At 36.0% G+C, this 18,778-nt stretch overlaps 1 protein-coding gene across 3 annotated transcripts in view; it reads left to right on the top strand.

Annotated features, from left to right (window-relative positions):
- The window catches only part of LOC122817286 (voltage-dependent T-type calcium channel subunit alpha-1G-like), a 1,023,270-nt gene that overhangs the window by 599,503 nt on the left and 404,989 nt on the right, over nt 1–18,778 (top strand). For all 3 annotated transcript variants that reach the window (XM_044090511.1, XM_044090510.1, XM_044090512.1), the window contains exons 16-17: nt 18,139–18,265; nt 18,361–18,486. In XM_044090511.1, the coding sequence (XP_043946446.1) occupies nt 18,139–18,265; nt 18,361–18,486 (253 nt within the window). The remainder of the gene's footprint in view (nt 1–18,138; nt 18,266–18,360; nt 18,487–18,778) is intronic.

Below are 18,778 nucleotides of genomic sequence, written 5' to 3'. Positions count from 1 at the left end.
CAAGATTTCTGAGCTGGCGGAAATTAACTAAATCAGGTTTTTGTCTATCACATCTCCATTTTGTCCATGCTTTGTTTCTAGCATGCATGAGTTTTTTAGTGTTTGAGGTTAGCCATGGGGCAGGTTTGGTCTTAATTCTAATGGAGCGCTCAGGAGCATGTGCATTGAGTATGGATAAGAATGTAGTATTAAACAATAATACTGCTTCCTCCAGAGGAAGTGATTTTAAACAATTCCATTTACATGCTCTCAGATCAGCTTTAAAGAGGTCTATGTTAAAATGCTTGAGAGATCGAATTTGCCTTGTATTAGGGAGGTTGACATATTCTGATTTTAATCTAGTAATGTAGGTTAGGGAGTGGTCGCTGATGTCATCTGGCAAGGTACCTACTTTATATTGTTTGTTAACTTTATTTGTGAGTATCCAGTCTAGTATACTCTCTTTATTACTGGGCTTATTGACTCTTGTAGTTGAGGTAATAGTTTGTGAGAAACCATGTAGGTTAATGTGAGAGGAGGGATTATCATTATTAATAGTGTTCCAGTCTATGTTAACATCGCCAAGAATTATAGTTTCTTGGGGGTAGGTGGTAGAGACCCAACTTAGAAAATCTTCTAATATTGGGATGTTATTACCTGGGGGAAGATACAAACAAATAATGTAAATAGATTTTTGGTGTTAAGTTGTAGTTTAATAATGATGGCTTCTGTTTTGCTATTTTGGTTTGGGCATGCTGGTTGAGTAGTGATGTTTAGTTGATTTTTGAAAAGTATTGCTACTCCACCACCCTTGCGTTTTAAGCGGTCGTGTCTTACTATGTTATAACCTTGAGGTATAATCTCTGTGTCTTTAGTGCCTGTGTTTAGCCAGGTTTCTGAGAGGCAGAGAATGTCAAATGAGTGGGTATCTAAAAGGGCATGGATGAAGGGTATTTTCTTATTTATGCTTTGGATATTAAGGTGTCCTATAAGGAAGTTATTATTGAGGTTAGGAGAGTGGTTTTGGGGAGGTGGTGAGTTAGGGCCAGGGTTGGGGTGGATGTCTCCATCTAGTAGGGTTGGGTTAACTAGTTTAGTTAAGAATTTACTCTTTTGAATTGTTAGGGTTTTGGTTTTTTTGTCAGTTAGTATGGGGTAGGTAAGGTGATGTTGCCTGTGGTATTTAGATAGATGACAGCTAGGGGTGGAATTAACATTAGGGTATGGTGTGAAAGTGAGTGTAGTAGGAGTGTGTGTTTGTGAGGAGATAAGATAGTTGTTAAGTGAAATTTCAATAAAGGTGAGATGGTATGTTGAGAGAAGGGTAGCCATGATTAAGACTGAGAGTAAAGGCATAGTTAGTATGTAGGGAGTCATGATTTAGTTAATATGTGAAGAGAGGAAGCAGAGAGGAGAGTATAAGGGGAGAGATATGAGTGTGGAATGGAATAGAGGGGTAGTAAATTTATTTAAAGCAGAATGGTAAAATAGGAATAGATTCTATAGGAAATAGAGCAAGGATGGCTGGAGAGGAAAGAGCAAGGATAAGGAGAAGTGTAGGTAATGGAGAGAGGTAATAGTACAAGTATGGTCTTAGGGCTAAGAAAGAAGAAGGGGGGGAGTGTAGGGGGTGTGTAGAGGCTGGATAAAAATTTGGCGGGAAGGAGAGGTATAGGCCAGGAGGGATAGGGGTGTGGCTATGGAGCTATAAGAGTAGGACCCCTGGGGGTGGGTGGGAATTGGGGGTAGGGAGGGGAGCGGAGTGAGCCCGCAGGGCGAACGGAGCGGGTAGAGCCAAAGAAGAGAGGTTGAGTGGAAAACAATCAGAAGTTGCTGTTAGGTCAGGTAAGTAATCCGAGGAGAAAGAGGAAATACTAGGAGAGTGAGGACTAAGTGGGGCAAGGCTGAGTAAGGCAGAAGAAAGGAAGAGGGTGGAAAACACAAAAAGGGTAGCAGGATAGTGGGAAAGATAGGACTTAGTATGTGGAAAGAAAAGTTTGCAAGGATAAGCAAATTTGGTAGTAGGGAGCCACCTAGTAGACTCAGCAGGTAAATGCTACCAGGGTTACTGTCTGGGCTAGAGGAGTGGAGAGAATCAGGAAAGAGGAGTTACTAAAGGTTGCTGGTGGTCGGGGAGGGGAGAAGCTAAGGTTGGCTGCTGGCAGAACTTGCTTTGAGATTAACAATAGCTGAGGCTAAGACAAGCATACACAATGTTGAGAAACCTTGAAGAGCTGAAGGACATACTTTCTTGCATCTTTAAGGGAAGAGGCTTTTCCAAAATTGTTAAAAATTGGTCCCTAGGTAGGGTAAGTGGCGGGAGACTTAGGCAGGGTACTCAAATCCCAGACCTACAGGTGGTCACTAGGCAGAAGAGCTAAGAAAAGGAAGGGAGAAAAAAGAGGGTTAAATATAGAGCAATATAAACTGTAAAAAAGGTTAAATATAGAGCAACAAAAACTGTAAAAAAAGCAAGTACAATACCCAAAGATAACAACAAACATGTAAATCATTCAGCCATGTGTCAATAATGCTGAGTAATCAGTGCAGGATAACACAAATACATCTATATTCCTGAAGGAAATCAGTAGACAGATCTATAAAGCTACAGTGGTCATGTTAATCAGGATTTGATGCAGAAATGGTTAAGGAGTATTGAATTTAAACCAAAATATGAAAGGTTTATATTGGCAGCCCAGGGTAGTGGACCATGTACACACTGATTTACAAAGTCCTTTCAACATCTGGGAGAAGCAGACAAATGCAGGTTCTGTAAAACAAGGCTGGAAACAGTTGCACATCTTGTTGCTGGGTGAGACACATTAATGGCAGAGGGCCTGTATATTGGAAAGGCATAATAATGTGGCAAGACTGTTGCACTGGGGATTGTACAAATACAACAATATTGGAGTAGCTGAGAAGCATTGGAAATATGACCCATACAGCATTATAGAGAATGATGACATTTATATCACATGGGATCAACCATTACCAATGGTTCAAAAAATATGTGTGAGAACACCAAATATAGTAGACCGTGAAAAGAAGACAAAAGTAGCATAGGTCATTGAAATTGCTACACCCAGCAATTACAATATCTTACATGCAGAGACATATAGCATCAGGCAGGCAGAAATGAGACCAGTGTGGAAGAAAGATCCCAAGATAGTTCAAATAGTAGTAGGAGAAATAGGTCTCATGAAAATCAATTTATAGTCGTATTTAGATATGCTAGCAATACAAGTAACTCCATATGAATGGCAATCAGTTCTGGGCACATTGCCGGTGTTACAAAGAGCACTTTTGACTAACATCACAGATTGAAATAATGCTAATTCCATGAACTTTAATCATACTTTGATTTAGGAATGGGGTTGATTACTGTCATGGTATTAGAAACCCAAAAGGCTTGGAAAAATTTAACCGATAAACAAAAGACTGCCTCTGATAGGCCTGAAAGTGAATAAATCAGCAGCAAGGTAGATGTGGATTGAATGGTTTCAGAATTATTAGCTAATGTCAATGTTACATTGGCATGCATATTCATTTTTAAGTAAAAAGTTTTATACGAAGGTGGGGTGACTTTGTATGTTACTTATTTCTGATGACAAATAGTTAAAAGTAACAAGTGATGGTTTGGAAAAAGCTAGATCACCAACAGGTAAAGTAAATATAGGTCTTAGCAGAATGCTTTCTAGTCATAGTGTATAGGTTTGTGATTAATCTTTAGAAGAATGTAATGCTGAATAATTGATTGTTTTGCAGGTAAACTTAAGGAGTAAATGGGTTGTTCAGGCTATTATAGGAAGCCATATTGTTTTGAACAGAATGGCGTAATACTGCTTTATAGCTTGGGTATGTGTTGCAAAATTATAAACTTAACTAGTTTTACTTTGTAGACAAGTTGTATTTTAGGAGCAGTTTAGGACAACTATAGGTATGTAGTACCCCAGATGAAAGATCACCATACCTATTCCATTAGCTTTTTCAGATTCTCTAGATATAAAGCTGATGAACTTGAAACCACACTTTACATGCTGCAATCATTTGTTTGTTATTAGTAAAGGGTGTGGTGAGAATGTGAAATCTTGGTCCAGAAGTAATCATAGCTATTTTTTTTTGGAGGGGGTACTTGGGGTAGATTATTTCCTGCAGAGTCTTTTATCATGGTTAATGTAAAGGATCTGAATAATTTTTAGGAGTTCCAAAACGTTTCTTCTCATTTAGCCAGTTCCATGTTAACTGAAAATAATTTTATAATTGGCATTGCAGGGCCTACTAGTTTATGATGAACTGGCAGTGAACGTTGTAATCCATGCAGAGTCCAGTATCCAAGATTAAGGAATCTGTTGTGAGGTTCTTTATGAGCAGTAAGAATACTAGTGGATTTCAAAGCAAGCCTTGATGTATTTATACTTTAAATGCGCTTGTCTCGAAAGTTAAATTGTTACTGAATACTCTGACTTGTTGAGATGATACTCCAAACCCAACTCTGACTCTTTCTGGTATTTTGATTCACAGAGGACATGCAATCTGTTATTTGCCCCTTTTCTGTATCATTATATGTGTGGTTGTTATTACTAAGTAGATTTCTGTGATGGAGTTAAAACTGACGATGAATCCATGAAGACTATTTTATAGCAGGTTGTATTTATTTATGACTTCAGTGTTTTGTTTTCAAACAAGTTTTAATATAAATTTAGGGAGAAGGGAAATATCTACAATCAGTTGGGGCATGGGAAAATAATATAATGACTAATACATCAAAAACTAAGCATGCAAGATTTGGAGACCTTGATTAAAACATATAGCGACTGAAATTGTAGATTTGCTTCTTGACCTGAGTATATTGATAGATCTAGCTTTAATCATATCAACCAATTGGTTAATGATAGTTATAGAACTGTCGGATCTATAAAAAAATTTTGAAGTTTAGGAAATTAGAAATGATGAAATCATTGTTTCTTAATTAAATTAGACCCAAACTTGAGTATAGAATAACAACATGAAAACCTTATAAGACAACTAGTATGAGTGAAGTGGAAAGAGGAAAGCTGAAATATATCAAGAACATTCATTTAATGTGAAAATTTAAGTTATTATGAAAGACTAAACTATCTGAACTTGTACATACCTCTCAACTGTACAGATTTTCACAGAATGTCCAGATTTTTGCTTCATATTTTTGGCCCATTTTTCATAAAATTGTAGTTTTCTGACAAATTAGTGGCAAGTCATTAAAGACTGAAGTTAGGAAAATAATGACAAAGATTTGGGTTTCTTTGATGTAGATTTAGATGTAGAGTAGAGCTTTTGCTGTTTTCTATATTCATTGTTAATTTTCTTATGGTTTTCCAGTATAGTTTATGGTGGTTTAATTCTGTTCTTTATAGTATTCATATACAGGTGCATTCAGCTTTGATGGTTTCTGTTCTATAGGCTGCCTTGTGCTTTTTGAATGTATTTAGTTTGCTTAGACTGTTGTTTTATTTTCCATTGCTGCATGTTCTGCCTTTTTTGTTTTGTCCTAATTTCTGCAGAAATTCATTGGCTTTGTTGATCTGACACTCTAAGCTGACTCAGTGGATATATCCCATCTTTAATGGAATAAAGCATACTGTAGAAGGAGGTTAGAGCTGCTGTGGGAATTGTGTCTTCCAGGAGAAGTGACCAGTAAAACATCTTGTAGTTCAAGTAGAAGGTCTTTTGCCACGACTTTTAGAAAAAGTGTAAATAAAAGTGATTGGTTGTACTTTCTGGTTTTTGAAGGAGCAGGATAGCATTTGAGCATAATCACTAAGGATATGAATTCAAATAGAATTTGAATATGTACCTCTGCTTATTTCAGCTGCTACCTAAGGAGCCTGAAAGCCCACAAACATTATCAGATCAAATCTGTAGGTTTATAACACTTTATCTCTTAAGAAACACAACTGTTACACTCTTGCTAAAGCAAGGTGGCTGCTTACATCAGCCCACAATCCCTGGTATTTACAGAACATCCTGATTTTGCCTCTATATTTGCTCTTCATAAAGTGTTTGATTTTCTAGTAAATCACTGAGAATCACATACAGTTAATGTCGGATGTTGGAATCTCATACTTCTTATTGTTCTGAAAATGCATGTTGATGGCAGCCATATTTTTCTATTAAATTTTTATGTGAATTGGTGTAATATTTTAAATTGTCCCCAATTTTGGACCTTTGGCACTTTTTGAGCAAATAAATTGAGAGGTTTGGCTACCCATTTTCCAAAAACCTACTTCTTGGCACATTTCTCTTCAAATTTCAAACCTTTTAAATACATTTTTTCTTCATTCTTGCTAGCTCCCTGATAACTAATTCATAACAAGATCATCCATGCAGAGTCTTTCTTCCCTCACCTCCTCTAATACTGCCTCACTCCCTGCCTCACATTATATACTATATTGCACTGACTCTGCCTTCTCAGTTTTTGGTCCAAAACTATTGGAATTCATATTCTCCTTCATAAAGGACATGCAATCCCTTTCTTTCTTCACTGCCAACTAAAACTTTATCTCAAACCTAGCTAAATGCAGCTGTTACCACATCACAGGAAAGAAAACATATCACATTAATTATTCAAATCTTTCAACTCTCAAGGTTTAATTCTATTTCCACATTCAAATACTCAACCACTGACTCAATCTCTTGCTCTTCAGCTTTTCATTGCAGCCCTTCCCATCTCATTTTGCTTCCCCTATTCCTTTACACCAGCTCCTGTTTCCATCTAACTGCATATATTGTACATTCTATATATTTCTCAGTAATTTATTTACTTGCCTCAGTTTGTTCAGTGAGGTAGATCACTGATCCATGCGTACAGTTTTCAGGATTAGCCAGGGAGAAGTAACAAAACCATCAATGATTAAGATGGTTGTTATCTATTATACAAGCCATTTGCATACCAATGATAATATTGTGAATGATAAAAGACATTGGCATAGAATTAGCGACATAATTGTGACTATGTACAGTATTTACACACTGAGAGAGAAAAAAGAAAAATGGTGGAAGTATGAAGAAACACACACACACACACACACACACACACATATATATGTATATATATATATATATATATATATATATATATATATATCGGTTCACTACATACTCTCGAAAGTTTGAAATACCGAATTTCAAAATCTCGAGATTATATAGCCGAAAGCTTTAAATGCCGAAAAACCAGAAATACAAAATTCGAAATCCCAAACGTACAACACACACATACACATACACACAACTTCCCCCCACAATCAAACATATCATCCTACACTACAGATAAGATGGGAGGAAAGCCCCCCTGCACTCCCCATGTGGGGGGCTGCTCCTCCCACACCATCTCTACTTAAATATACTAACTCCGAGATCGCACAAACAGACACACAAGGAAAACTCACACCCACACATTTTACAGTCCCTGATACACACACATCACAGTCACAACACACACTAGCACACACTAAAGCCACTAATCAACACACTTACACATAGATACTTACCTGAATTCCACCTATCCATCCATAAACCGCAACACCAGTAGCACTACTTCAGTATCTCCGTACATCAGGATTTTGAATTTCGTGCTTCTGCTCTTTCAGTATTTAAGGCTTTCAGCTATATAGTCTCGAGCTTTTGAAATTCAGTATTCAAAAAAAACAATATATATATATATATTGTTTGAGGTAAACGATGGAGAGAAATGCTGAGTGTGATCTACTAATAACACTGCAGAGCTGTAAGATCTTATATAAGCTGTAAAATCTTATTCAGTTTAAATTAAACCCACAATGTTTTATTTATCTAGCTACAATTTACTAATCATTTACAATCTACAATGCTTCTGATATTGTTTTGTAGCCTATGTTTTCGTAGGTATCTCAAGCCACCCTTAAAATGATCTGTGTGGATCCAAACTTTATCAAGTTAACAAATATAAATGAATAAATTAAATAAATAAGTATATGTCAGTATGTTTACCTATTTACATGTTCAGGAAAGTATGTTATTATTGTATTAAGCAAAGTTGTAATATTCAGTGTGCATGGTTAACTGAGTTTATATACAGTTTTTGTAAGATTATGAATATCTGCATGTGTTACATTTGTTTTTGTTTAGACCATTCAAAACTCAGATTCAAGTCTCCTTATATGATTAGCTTTTTACCCAATAATGATTTACAATATATTCATGTAATTATTATGTTAAGGGAAGAGGGAGGGGTGTAGACTATGGTGGTTATGGGAAAAGGGAGGGGTGTAGATTATGGTTATTAGGGGAAGGGAGAGGGGTGTAAACTATGGTGGTTAGGGGAAGGGGGAGGGGTATAAACTATGATTGTTAAGAAAAGGGGAAGGGTGTAGATTATGGAGGTTAGAAAAAGGAGGAGTGCAGACTATGGTGGTTAGGGAAAGGGGAGGGGTGCAGACTATGGTGGTTAAGGGAAGAGGGAGGGGTGTAGATTAATAGCAGTTAGGTGAAGGGGAGGGGTGTAGATTATGGTGATTAGGGGAAGGGAGAGGGGTGTAAACTATGGTGGTTAGGGGAAGGAGAGGGCTGTAGACTATGATTGTTAAGGAAAGGGGAGGGGTGTAGATTATGGTGGTTAGGGGAAGGGGGAGGGGTGCAGACTATGGTTGTTAGGGGAAGGGGTGAGGTGTAGATTATGGTGAATAGGGGAAGGGAGAGGGGTGTAAACTATGGTGGTTAGGGGAAGGAGAGGGGTGTAAACTATGATTGTTAAGGAAAGGGGAGGGGTGCAGACTATAGTTGTTAGGGGAAGGGGTGAGGTGTAGATTATGGTGGTTAAGGGAAGGGGAGGGGTGTAGATTATGTTGGTTCGGGGAAGTTGAGGGGTGCAAACTATGGTGGTTAGGAGAAACGGGAGGGGTGCAGTCTATGATGGTTAGGGGAAGTGGAAGGGATGCAGACTATGGTGGTAATGGGAAGAGGGAGGGGTGTAGACTGTGTTTGATAGGGGAAGGAGGGTGCACACTATGGTGGTTAGGGGAAAGGGGAGCGGGTATAGTCTGTAGCTATTTACAGTATATCTTTCCTACTAATAGTAATGCTGGTTGCTATCCAGCTTAGGCCAGAGATTTCAGGAGAATTGCTCTTATTTATTAGTTTGTCTTAAAACTGAGACTCTTTTGGTCATAATCTTTATTCTACTACCTATGAATTTACCTTTGTGGTTGTCATAGTAGGATGTGAAACCTTGATCTGTATATTGAGAGAAACAAAATTCAGCTACATTTCAGTATCTCCTGTTGTGGTTGATTGATATTGATCTTATAGTTTATTCTACTAGTTGTTAATTCTATGTACATTCAGAGTTCCTTTAACAAGTTAAGGCAGTTTTGTTAGGTTTAAGGTATTGATAGCATTAATTAATATTTGAAATGGCTCAGGGTTTGTTTGCTTATCACCTGTGTACACTAATAGTATTATAATGTGGTTTGCTAAGGAACTGTGCAGTAGAAGTAATGTTACCAGTTGTAAATAGTGTATCTAATATATGCTGATCCAGATATCTCTTTTTATAATATTTGGCCATGGTGTATCCATTATTATTTGAATTGGGATGGGGCTGAAGTTTGTTTGGTGCTACTCCTGGTTTGCTTTTTATTTATGGTATCTGTAAGAGTATTATTATTTTTTGTTCATAACATGTTTTATTTTCTTTCATATTTTATGCATATTTGTTTGACAGATGAGAATTACAATAGAGTTTAATCAGTGTATTGCAAACAATCTTTGAAAAATTCAACAATCATTAATTCAGTCAGTAGGGCAGCCGCGGTGGTGCAGCAGTTAACGTTGTCGCCTCACAGCAAGAGGTTCTCCGATTTGATCCTCAGCTGGGGTGCCTTCTCTGCAGAGTCTGCATGTCCTCCCTGTGGTCGCGTGGGTTTCCTCCAGGTGCTCCAGTTTCCTCCCACATCCCAAAGACATGCTGTAGGTGGATTGGACACTCTAAACTGGCCCTTGGTGTGAGTGTGTGTGTGTGTGTGTGTGTGTGTGTGTGTGTGTGTGTGTGTGTGTGTGTGTGTGTGTGTGTGTGCCTTCTGTGGAAGGTTGGGCTCTGGGCTGGCAACTCAACATCGTAAAACTCCAACTGCCAATCATGAGCGGACAGGTGATCCGCTGTGGTGACCCCTAACCGGGAAAAAGCTAACAGAAGAAGAAGAAGATCAATTCAGTCAATAACAGCTCTAACAAAAATGATAAACACTATATACAGCAAGTGCTACAAAAAACAACTAGTAGAAAACCAAGACATATTATTTAGGTTACAACAAGAAAATGATTCAAACCTTGACATAAACATCCAGGTAACACCATTGTAGATACAATATAACTTCCTAACTACTTGTAACTGGTTAGAGAAATCATTTTGGTCTGGTTTATTCTTTTAAATATACATTCAATGAGATGCTTCCAATATTTCTCATAATAGGAATGTTTATTTATATTTGTGGTTCTAAATTTATGTGAGGATACATATTTAACAGCAATGGTTCTGAAGCCGGACCAAGAAAGCTTAGTTCAACCAATTTTGTGTACAACTTGACTAATGCAAACAAAGTCATTAAAATATGCACTTCCTATTTTTTGGGAAGTGATATTAAGTGATATTAATTATGGCAAATTCCCGAGAGAGAGTTGATTTTTCATAGCCCATTTATTTCTAATCTAACTTTTAAGGAACACCAGAGTTTGTACATATACGTATAATTTCATAATATGTGAAGCAAATCGGCTTTAGGAAATGAACAGCATGGACAATAGGAAGAAATCTTTGGATTGACACTATTAAGTATCACTGGAGTATAATAAGTGTTGTTATTAATCATCAGTTGTGCATACATGTGTTTTTTAAATGAAGTCAGATTAAGAGTGGATTCAGTACCTTGGAATTTTAGCACATCTGTGAGTTCCGTGTCCCTTTCATTCCAGTATTTCGAGTATACCAGAGACAACTGATAAATGTATACTTATGTAGTCTTCCTTAGAGCTTTTCTGCATGGGTCTCTGCTGAAAATGGACTTCTGGCCCAGTCGGACACTACCTAGTTATTAAATGTAAATAAATAATAATGGAAATAATTAATCTATAGACAGTGGATACCATCCAATCCAGTGCTGGAAGGACAGGTTCATAACCCAGAGGCTTCCCATGCTATGGAATAGACTTCCCATACATGTCAAACAGAGCACCTCACTGGCCCTCTTCATGAGAAATCTTGATGAGTGGACGGAAAATAGAAACACCCCCCGTGATCACTCATGTGGCTCTACTTGACAGAGACACTGGGAACTAAGGTCAGGTGGCACTATGCCAGGGTAATCCTATGGGCTAGGCTTGTAAAGGCTCCAGGGCCATTAGCTTAGTACACTCCTATGAACCAGCTTTTTATAACACAGAGTTTTAAGTAATGTTATACAAGGATTAAGGTCAGATTCGTTTACATTTGAAGCTCCTATTAAAGCTGATGGGAGCTCCCTAATTTTCCTTAATATTATGGTATAGCCTTTATGCAGGTTGAGAGCCAGCCTAGCTTGATCAAGAGGTTTTTCTCTATATTTGTAAATATCCAATGCACTATGAGTTTTAATAAGTGGATTTTTGTCCAGGTTTATCATATTGTTGTTAAGCTTAATATTTGGGTTCAAGTGAATGGGCTGCAACAAAGTGAGGGCCTTGTTTAAGCTTAAAGATTCAAGTAGATTTTGAAGTATTTTAATTGTATGCTTTAGAGAGATGTGTAGTTTAAGTTTCTTACAGTTAACTAATCTAAGGAAGGGAAGAGCTTTTGGATTGATGCTAGTACCTTTAACATACTCATACCAAATTTTATCCCAGAGAGGGGTCTGTTCATTATTTTTTTGGGCTGAATGTTGAAATTTGCAGGATTCTATTTGAACAGATTATGTCATAACACAACTGAAAGTCAGGTAGGCCAAGGCCCCCATTCCCTTTAGGGTAAATTAATTTTGAGTAGCTAATTCTGGTCAACTTGGGATGCCAGAGAAATTTGGATAATTTCACACTGACTTTATGAAAAAAAAAATTTGGGGAACAATTATATTTGATGCATTAAATTGATACAATAGTTTTGGTAAAATGTTCATTTTGATTATTGCTGCCTTCGACAGTAGTGATAGTTTTATCTGTCTCCATCTAAGGGTATCCTGCAAAATGTAAGCCCAGGTTTTGGTTAGATTATTTTGCCTCATAGATTGATTATTATGATCAAAAGTTATTCCTAAGAATTTAAAAGTCTATTTTATCCCAATAGCCAAATCCAGGAAGTAGGTTTCTTTATGGCTTAGAGGGTTAATTGGAAATATAAGAGATTTAGGTTGATTTATTACACAATTTGAGACTTCACAAAATTTCTCAATTGAGGATAAAATTTTGTTTAACTCTGTATTTGGAAACTTAAAATAGATATTTAAATCATCAGCAATTGCTTATCATATTTTTCAAAACTTTTGAGATATGATGAAATGTCTTCTGAGAAAAACACAAGAATAAAGGTTCAATATATACATTGAAAAGGTAAAGGGATAGTGGGTAGGCCTGCCTGATTCCCTTTAAAATCCTAATGGGTTTGGAAATTGTTTTATTTATATAAAGGGATGTAAAAGAATTATTGTAGAATATCTTTATCATACTAACAAATTATTTAGGAATATTATAATAACATAGTGTTACAAACAAAAAATATAAGTCAACTCTCTCAAATGCTTTGGACGCATCCAATACAAGGGTGTACCATGGGCCCTTATCATGTTTGGTTGAATCATTGAATCATGTGTCAAAGTATTGTTCCAAGTCTGCCTATTATTCATAAAACCAGATTGTTCAAGTGATATAACCTTAAGCAAAACTTTCTTAAGTCTCTCAGTTAACAGTGAGGACATCATTTTTATACCCACATTGATCAAAGAAATTTGCCTGTAGCTGAGAGGATTGGAGCTGTCACCATTATTTTTGGAATAAAAATTGTTTTTGAATTATTTAAATATTGGTCAGTAATATCATGTTGTATAACATAGTTGAAGATTTTCAGAAGGATAGTTGAAAGATTTTTTTATGAAAGTTTTGTAAAAGTCCACAGTGTACCCATCAGGACTAGGGGCCTTATTTGGTTTCAGTTTGTTTATTGCATTTGTAATTTCCTGTAGCATGAAGGGGGATCTGAGAGTTTCATTTTGTAATTCGCTGATTTTCAGGAAATGAAGACAGTTTAGAAACTCCTTAGGTTCAAGTTTTGAGGCTTGGTTATTGGATAGGCCATATAAATCTGTGTAAATTTTCTCAAAAAGCTTTAGGATTTCTACATTAGTATAAAATGTTTTATTTTCATATTGTAATCAAGATATCTTAGGGTTAGCTGTTTAATATCTATTATTGTAGCTAGCGTTTTTGAAGGGTTTGTGCCTATTCTGAATAACTGGCCAAGGATTTAATTTCTTGAAACATATACAATTGTTGGTGCAGTAGGTAAAGTTCTTTTTGCAATTTATTTAGTTGAGATTCTAAATTAGAATCATAATCATTTTGAATTTTCTTGTCTAACTTGTTTATTTCTGATATAAACTTTTTCTCCTTCTCTTTAGAAATTCTCTTATAGCATGTTGCTTTTTGTATTAGGACCTCCCCCCTTATTTTAGCTTTCCATCCCACTCACTGGATATTGTAAGGAATACTAACATGTATTAGATTATTCTCTAGCTCTTCTAAAACATTTGTTATTTCATGGACCACATCCCTCTTGTACAATATATTAGGATTCAGAGAGCAATTCCAGCCTAAATATCTCAAATTTACTCTGTTAGACAACTCAAGTTTTATTGTAATTTTGGAATGGTTTAAGAAAAACCTAGGTTCTGGTAGTTATCCAATTTTGCCTTTCAGGAAGACTTCTGAAATTAAAAAGAAATCAGTTCTTGAACAAGAGTTATAACATTTTGAATAATAGGTAAACTTACACTATCTTTTATTGGAATATTATCTCCAAAAGAACAAGGGTCTATGAGATTAAAGTCAGATATTAAGTCAGCTAAAGTGAGTGAAGCTTGACTATTATATGAGTTAGACTTGCTGGTTCTGTCAAATGTCAGGTTTATTACCATGTTCCAATCACCACCTAATATACAATAGTAATCAGGGAATCTACTTAGTATGTTATAAATTTCAAGAACAAAATCTTGCTGCCTTGTATATGGGCTATATAGATTCAGAAAAAGGACATGTTTTTGGGAAATTGGGACTTTGGGATGCAAAAAGACACCACCTACCATTCACATCAGATTTCTGGGTAATGATTGGTTCATGAAAACATTTTTTAATTAAAATTGCTACTCCTTTAAAGTTAGTGTTACACCCTGATGTGGTAATAGATTTTAACCATTTTCCCCTTATCTTTATCTCAATCATTTTTCATAATATGTGTTTCCTGAAAAAAAGTACATTTGCTACAGATTTAAAGGTTAAATGCATGAGTAGTTTTTTTCTTTTCCTTATCTTGTAGATCTTTCAAGTTCCAAGAATCGACTATCCATATTCCTTCCTATCTACTACATATTGTTGGAGTCTTACATTAATAATTATCTTCCCTGAGTGTATTGAGTAAAATACATCAGAATAGCAAATTGTATCCTTAAACTTGTAGCACGTAATCTTTTAAGAACAACTCCAGTGCCTAACCATTTAACCACCATTTCTGAAAGAGAATAACATAATGGGATAAGCATACATAAATCTACCTTAGAGAATAACCAAATAATGAACCTTAAACCTCCAACTAATGGAAATCCAATGATTTTTGAAAAATCAATATACAAAGCCTTATAGATCCCAAGATTGGCCATTATTTAACAAAACACCACTAACCTAACAGCTCCCGAAATAAATTGAAGCCATAAAAATCATGTTTTACTTAAATTCAGAAAAAGTTTAACAATAGTACAGAAACAACAGCATTAAAATTTTGCTTCAATAAGGTATACCAACTAGGGTATAAATATGTTTACAATGTTAGGTCTGCAATAATTCTCACCTGTAAATTATTAACCAAGCAAAATTTAAGGCCTGATAAACTCAAGGCGTACAGTAAAATATTTTAAAGGAAGTAGTTAGTGTCAGGTATATATAACTAGTCAGGGATCAATAGCTAACTACACAAAAGTGAATTTTTACATCTACAAATCTTAGTATGTTTATTACTTAATACAAGCATGAAATTGTTTGTGCGAGAAGTTTCCCCAAGCACTACTTTTGGCCAAGAGACTTCCACAATGAATGAACAAACACTTACATTAATGATTCACTCATCCAAAGGATTATACTTTGAGACCAGACAAACTTAGTCAATAAAATAAAACTGCTTGTGCCTCAATATGCTTTTTAAGGCTATGAAATTTGTCATCCTGCCCATCTAATCAAGTTAACATCTTAAATACACACACATATATATAGGAGTATTTCACCTTATCTACTAGATTAATACTGTACTTGATATTTGAGCAATAAATCAAATGTACTTATTAATTTTATAGTCTATTTTACTTAAGCAATTCAACTGTGTATAATTACACATTATATTATACAATTGTATAGAGATCAGTGATTTTGCATTAAACTCTGCTATCATAATAACAGAAATAAACAAAAACTATTATAGTAATCAAGTATAACCATCTAGAAGGTTTAATCTGACCTCCTCACTTAAAATGTTAAAGAGCACTAAATGAGGGAATATTAGCTAGATATCTGAATCTACACTAAGATGGAGAAAAACAAACTTATATATTTTAAAATAAAGCCAGTTCTACCAATATGAAATATTCATCTCTAAAGAATAAAGTCTTCCACCCGAAAATTACACAGCGTTTAAGAAGAGATGTGGCCATAAAATGGTAATGCATAAGTTATCATTTAACTATTGCCAAGACACAAAACAGTTAGTTATTAAGATCAAAGGGTATATGAATCACAGTTACCAGAAATTTGACACTAAAACTTCAAACATTTCAAAGTAATGTCTCTGAATTAGATAAACTCACCATCCAAGTCTCGAGAACAGCTATTAATTAGGACCAAGCCAAGTATGATGTAGAGTCTCAAGCTACTTGAAGGTTAAATCTTACAATTTTTAAATGTTCCAAGGTCCTGAATTCAATTATCCTTTGTGACTCACCTCTAAATCGCAGATAATTAATCAAAGAAAAAATATTATTTTTGATAAGCAGTACTAAGATAATGGTGCAGTTTGATATTATTATTATTATTAGGGTAGAAAATAAGGCTGATAAAATACATTTTTATTTTAGAATCAGTGGGGATCACGTCAGTCGCCCTGCTAGACAGTGGTCCAGGGAAGTAAATAGTGTGGGAAGAAATAGCCAGGGAATTGTTATGGCTAGGCTAGTATACGTCGTAGGGCCGATAGCCTAGTACCAACCTATGAACCTATGAACCTATATGGTGGATGTGGAAAACTTGCATTGGTAATTTTTAACACTGCAAAATAAGGGGCTAATCTTTTATTTGTAACTGGTACAAAACAATCCAGATAGGTAAACTGAGCCCAGTAGAATTCAAATGAGCAACAACAAAAGGAATTCTGACTGTCACATAAAACAATTTAATGTGCAAAGCTTTTGAGTGAAACATTCTTTCTCAATGCAATGCATCAATAAGAAATATAAATGTTTAAAAAGAATATATAAGCCAATAAAAATAAGTCAATCAATTATATGGTATACATATTAAAGTTAGCATTTTTATTTCTTATCAATGTATTGCATTGAGAAAGAGTATTTTACTTGAAAGCTTTGCACACTAAATTGTTTTATGTGATGATTGGTATTCCTTTTTTGTTGCTTATTTGAAACTAAGGATGACAGAGAAATTCTGAATGTGTTGAGATGTGGGGTGGGAATTGTGGTGGGAGGAGTTAATAATTAAGCCACAAAACCACAGTCAGCCGTGGTATATAATATTGTGCAACTCTAAGCCAGGTGAGTATTGAAGGATTATAGGCAATATTTGTGGTTCTTTTCCATATCTTTAATTGTTTAGAATATTTTTAAGATTCCTAACTGAATTAAGGTACTATTTCACAATACCTTTGTTGCTTTACTTTTCCCTCCACACATGCCAGTCCACTATTGGCCCTTAAACCCACTCATTCCTCTGTCATTGGAGGGCTGCCAGCATAAGGACAATAATGAATGGGAGATTTATACAGGTAGCCATGCAGCACATTTATACCATCATCAGCAGTGGTCATTGCAGCAGTGAAGACATTTCTGTTAGGCCTTAACCCAAAACTTGAGGCAGAAATGAGAACCTAATTCTTTGTCAGGGTTTACAATGCATGCATATGTATGTGTGTGAGTCCATGTGTGTGTGCTTTCATCCACATGAGGACTACCATCACAAACTTAGTAGTGCAAAGCCTATGTTCTCAGTCCATCTTCAGAGCCTTGCAAGCTTCTTGGTGCTCAGTGCTCAGCTGACCACCACTCATTGTCCTCTAGATGGCCAAGCAGGCATTAACCCTTCACTCCCATCGTCCCCCACTTGGCTGTTCCAGCACCTCAACCATTGTTTGAAATCAAGTCATCTGTGTCCTAGGGATTTATTTTTGTTTGCAACAGACAGACGAGTCACACGTAACATTTGTCAATATATGAAAGGGACATATGCCTCTTTCCCAGTCTACCTTACTAGCATGCACCATGGCCATGGAGAAAGCACAATGCGGTGCTGCATGTCTTTGAAGTGAGGCACCATGGCAGGGATGTGTTGAAGTCTGAAAAGGTTTCCACTCGTGGAAATCTTTATGAATTTGAAGAGTAGAGTTATAGCTAACCCTGCTGCAGGGGGTTCATATCTAAGAGCTATCACTTGTTTAGTAGCTTATAGGTCATACTACTCAACAGACATCACAGCCCCCAAAAGTATACCATTATTTCTTCAGTCTGTCAAGCCTGCAGTTTCAAGCTTATGTATTAGATGAAAATACACCAGTTCAGTCAATAAAATGATGTTTCAATAGAGAATCACTATATTGTCTGACATACTTTACTCTCATTCTTACTTGTGTTATTTTTGCAGGGTAATCAGTCGAGCGCCAGGACTAAAGCTGGTAGTTGAAACATTGATGTCATCTCTGAAACCCATCGGTAACATAGTAGTGATCTGCTGTGCATTTTTCATTATTTTTGGTATTCTGGGAGTCCAGGTGAGTTAAAAGCAGTCATAACTGATTCAAGACATTCATGATTCAAAATACTGTGCGGAGTCAACACTTATTTATCTCTCTGTTGTACTTTTTAGCTTTTCAAGGGGAAATTTTTTGTCTGCCAAGGTGAAGACATCCGAAATGTCACCAACAAGACTGAATGTCTTCAAACCAACAACCGATGGGTCCGCCACAAGTATAACTTTGATAACCTGCTGCAGGTATGGAACATGTCATCTGCTCCACTTACTGTAAAGTTAATGTAACTAATCATCAGTCTCACATATCGGAGTCTGATGACATTGAGCTGAGAAATTTAGAATATCGTGTCCTTTCTGCTCTGACATTTAGTAATGCCAGTTTCAACAGTTGTTGTAGTGTGCACCAATAGTGTTATTTAGTCAGCAATAACTCACTGCATGCATTAAGTTATCAGATATGGAATACTATGGAAGTTTCAATAGATTCAGCAACACAATGTTTAGATTTCAAGAACAGCTTCTGTGAAGAGGA

Source organism: Protopterus annectens, chromosome 12.part0, assembly GCF_019279795.1.
Source record: "Protopterus annectens isolate FY-2018-M chromosome 12.part0, PAN1.0, whole genome shotgun sequence".
NCBI classification, from domain to species: Eukaryota; Metazoa; Chordata; order Ceratodontiformes; family Protopteridae; genus Protopterus; species Protopterus annectens.
The sequence above is the reverse complement of the archived record's forward strand: the minus strand, read 5'-3'. Positions and strand labels throughout refer to the sequence as shown.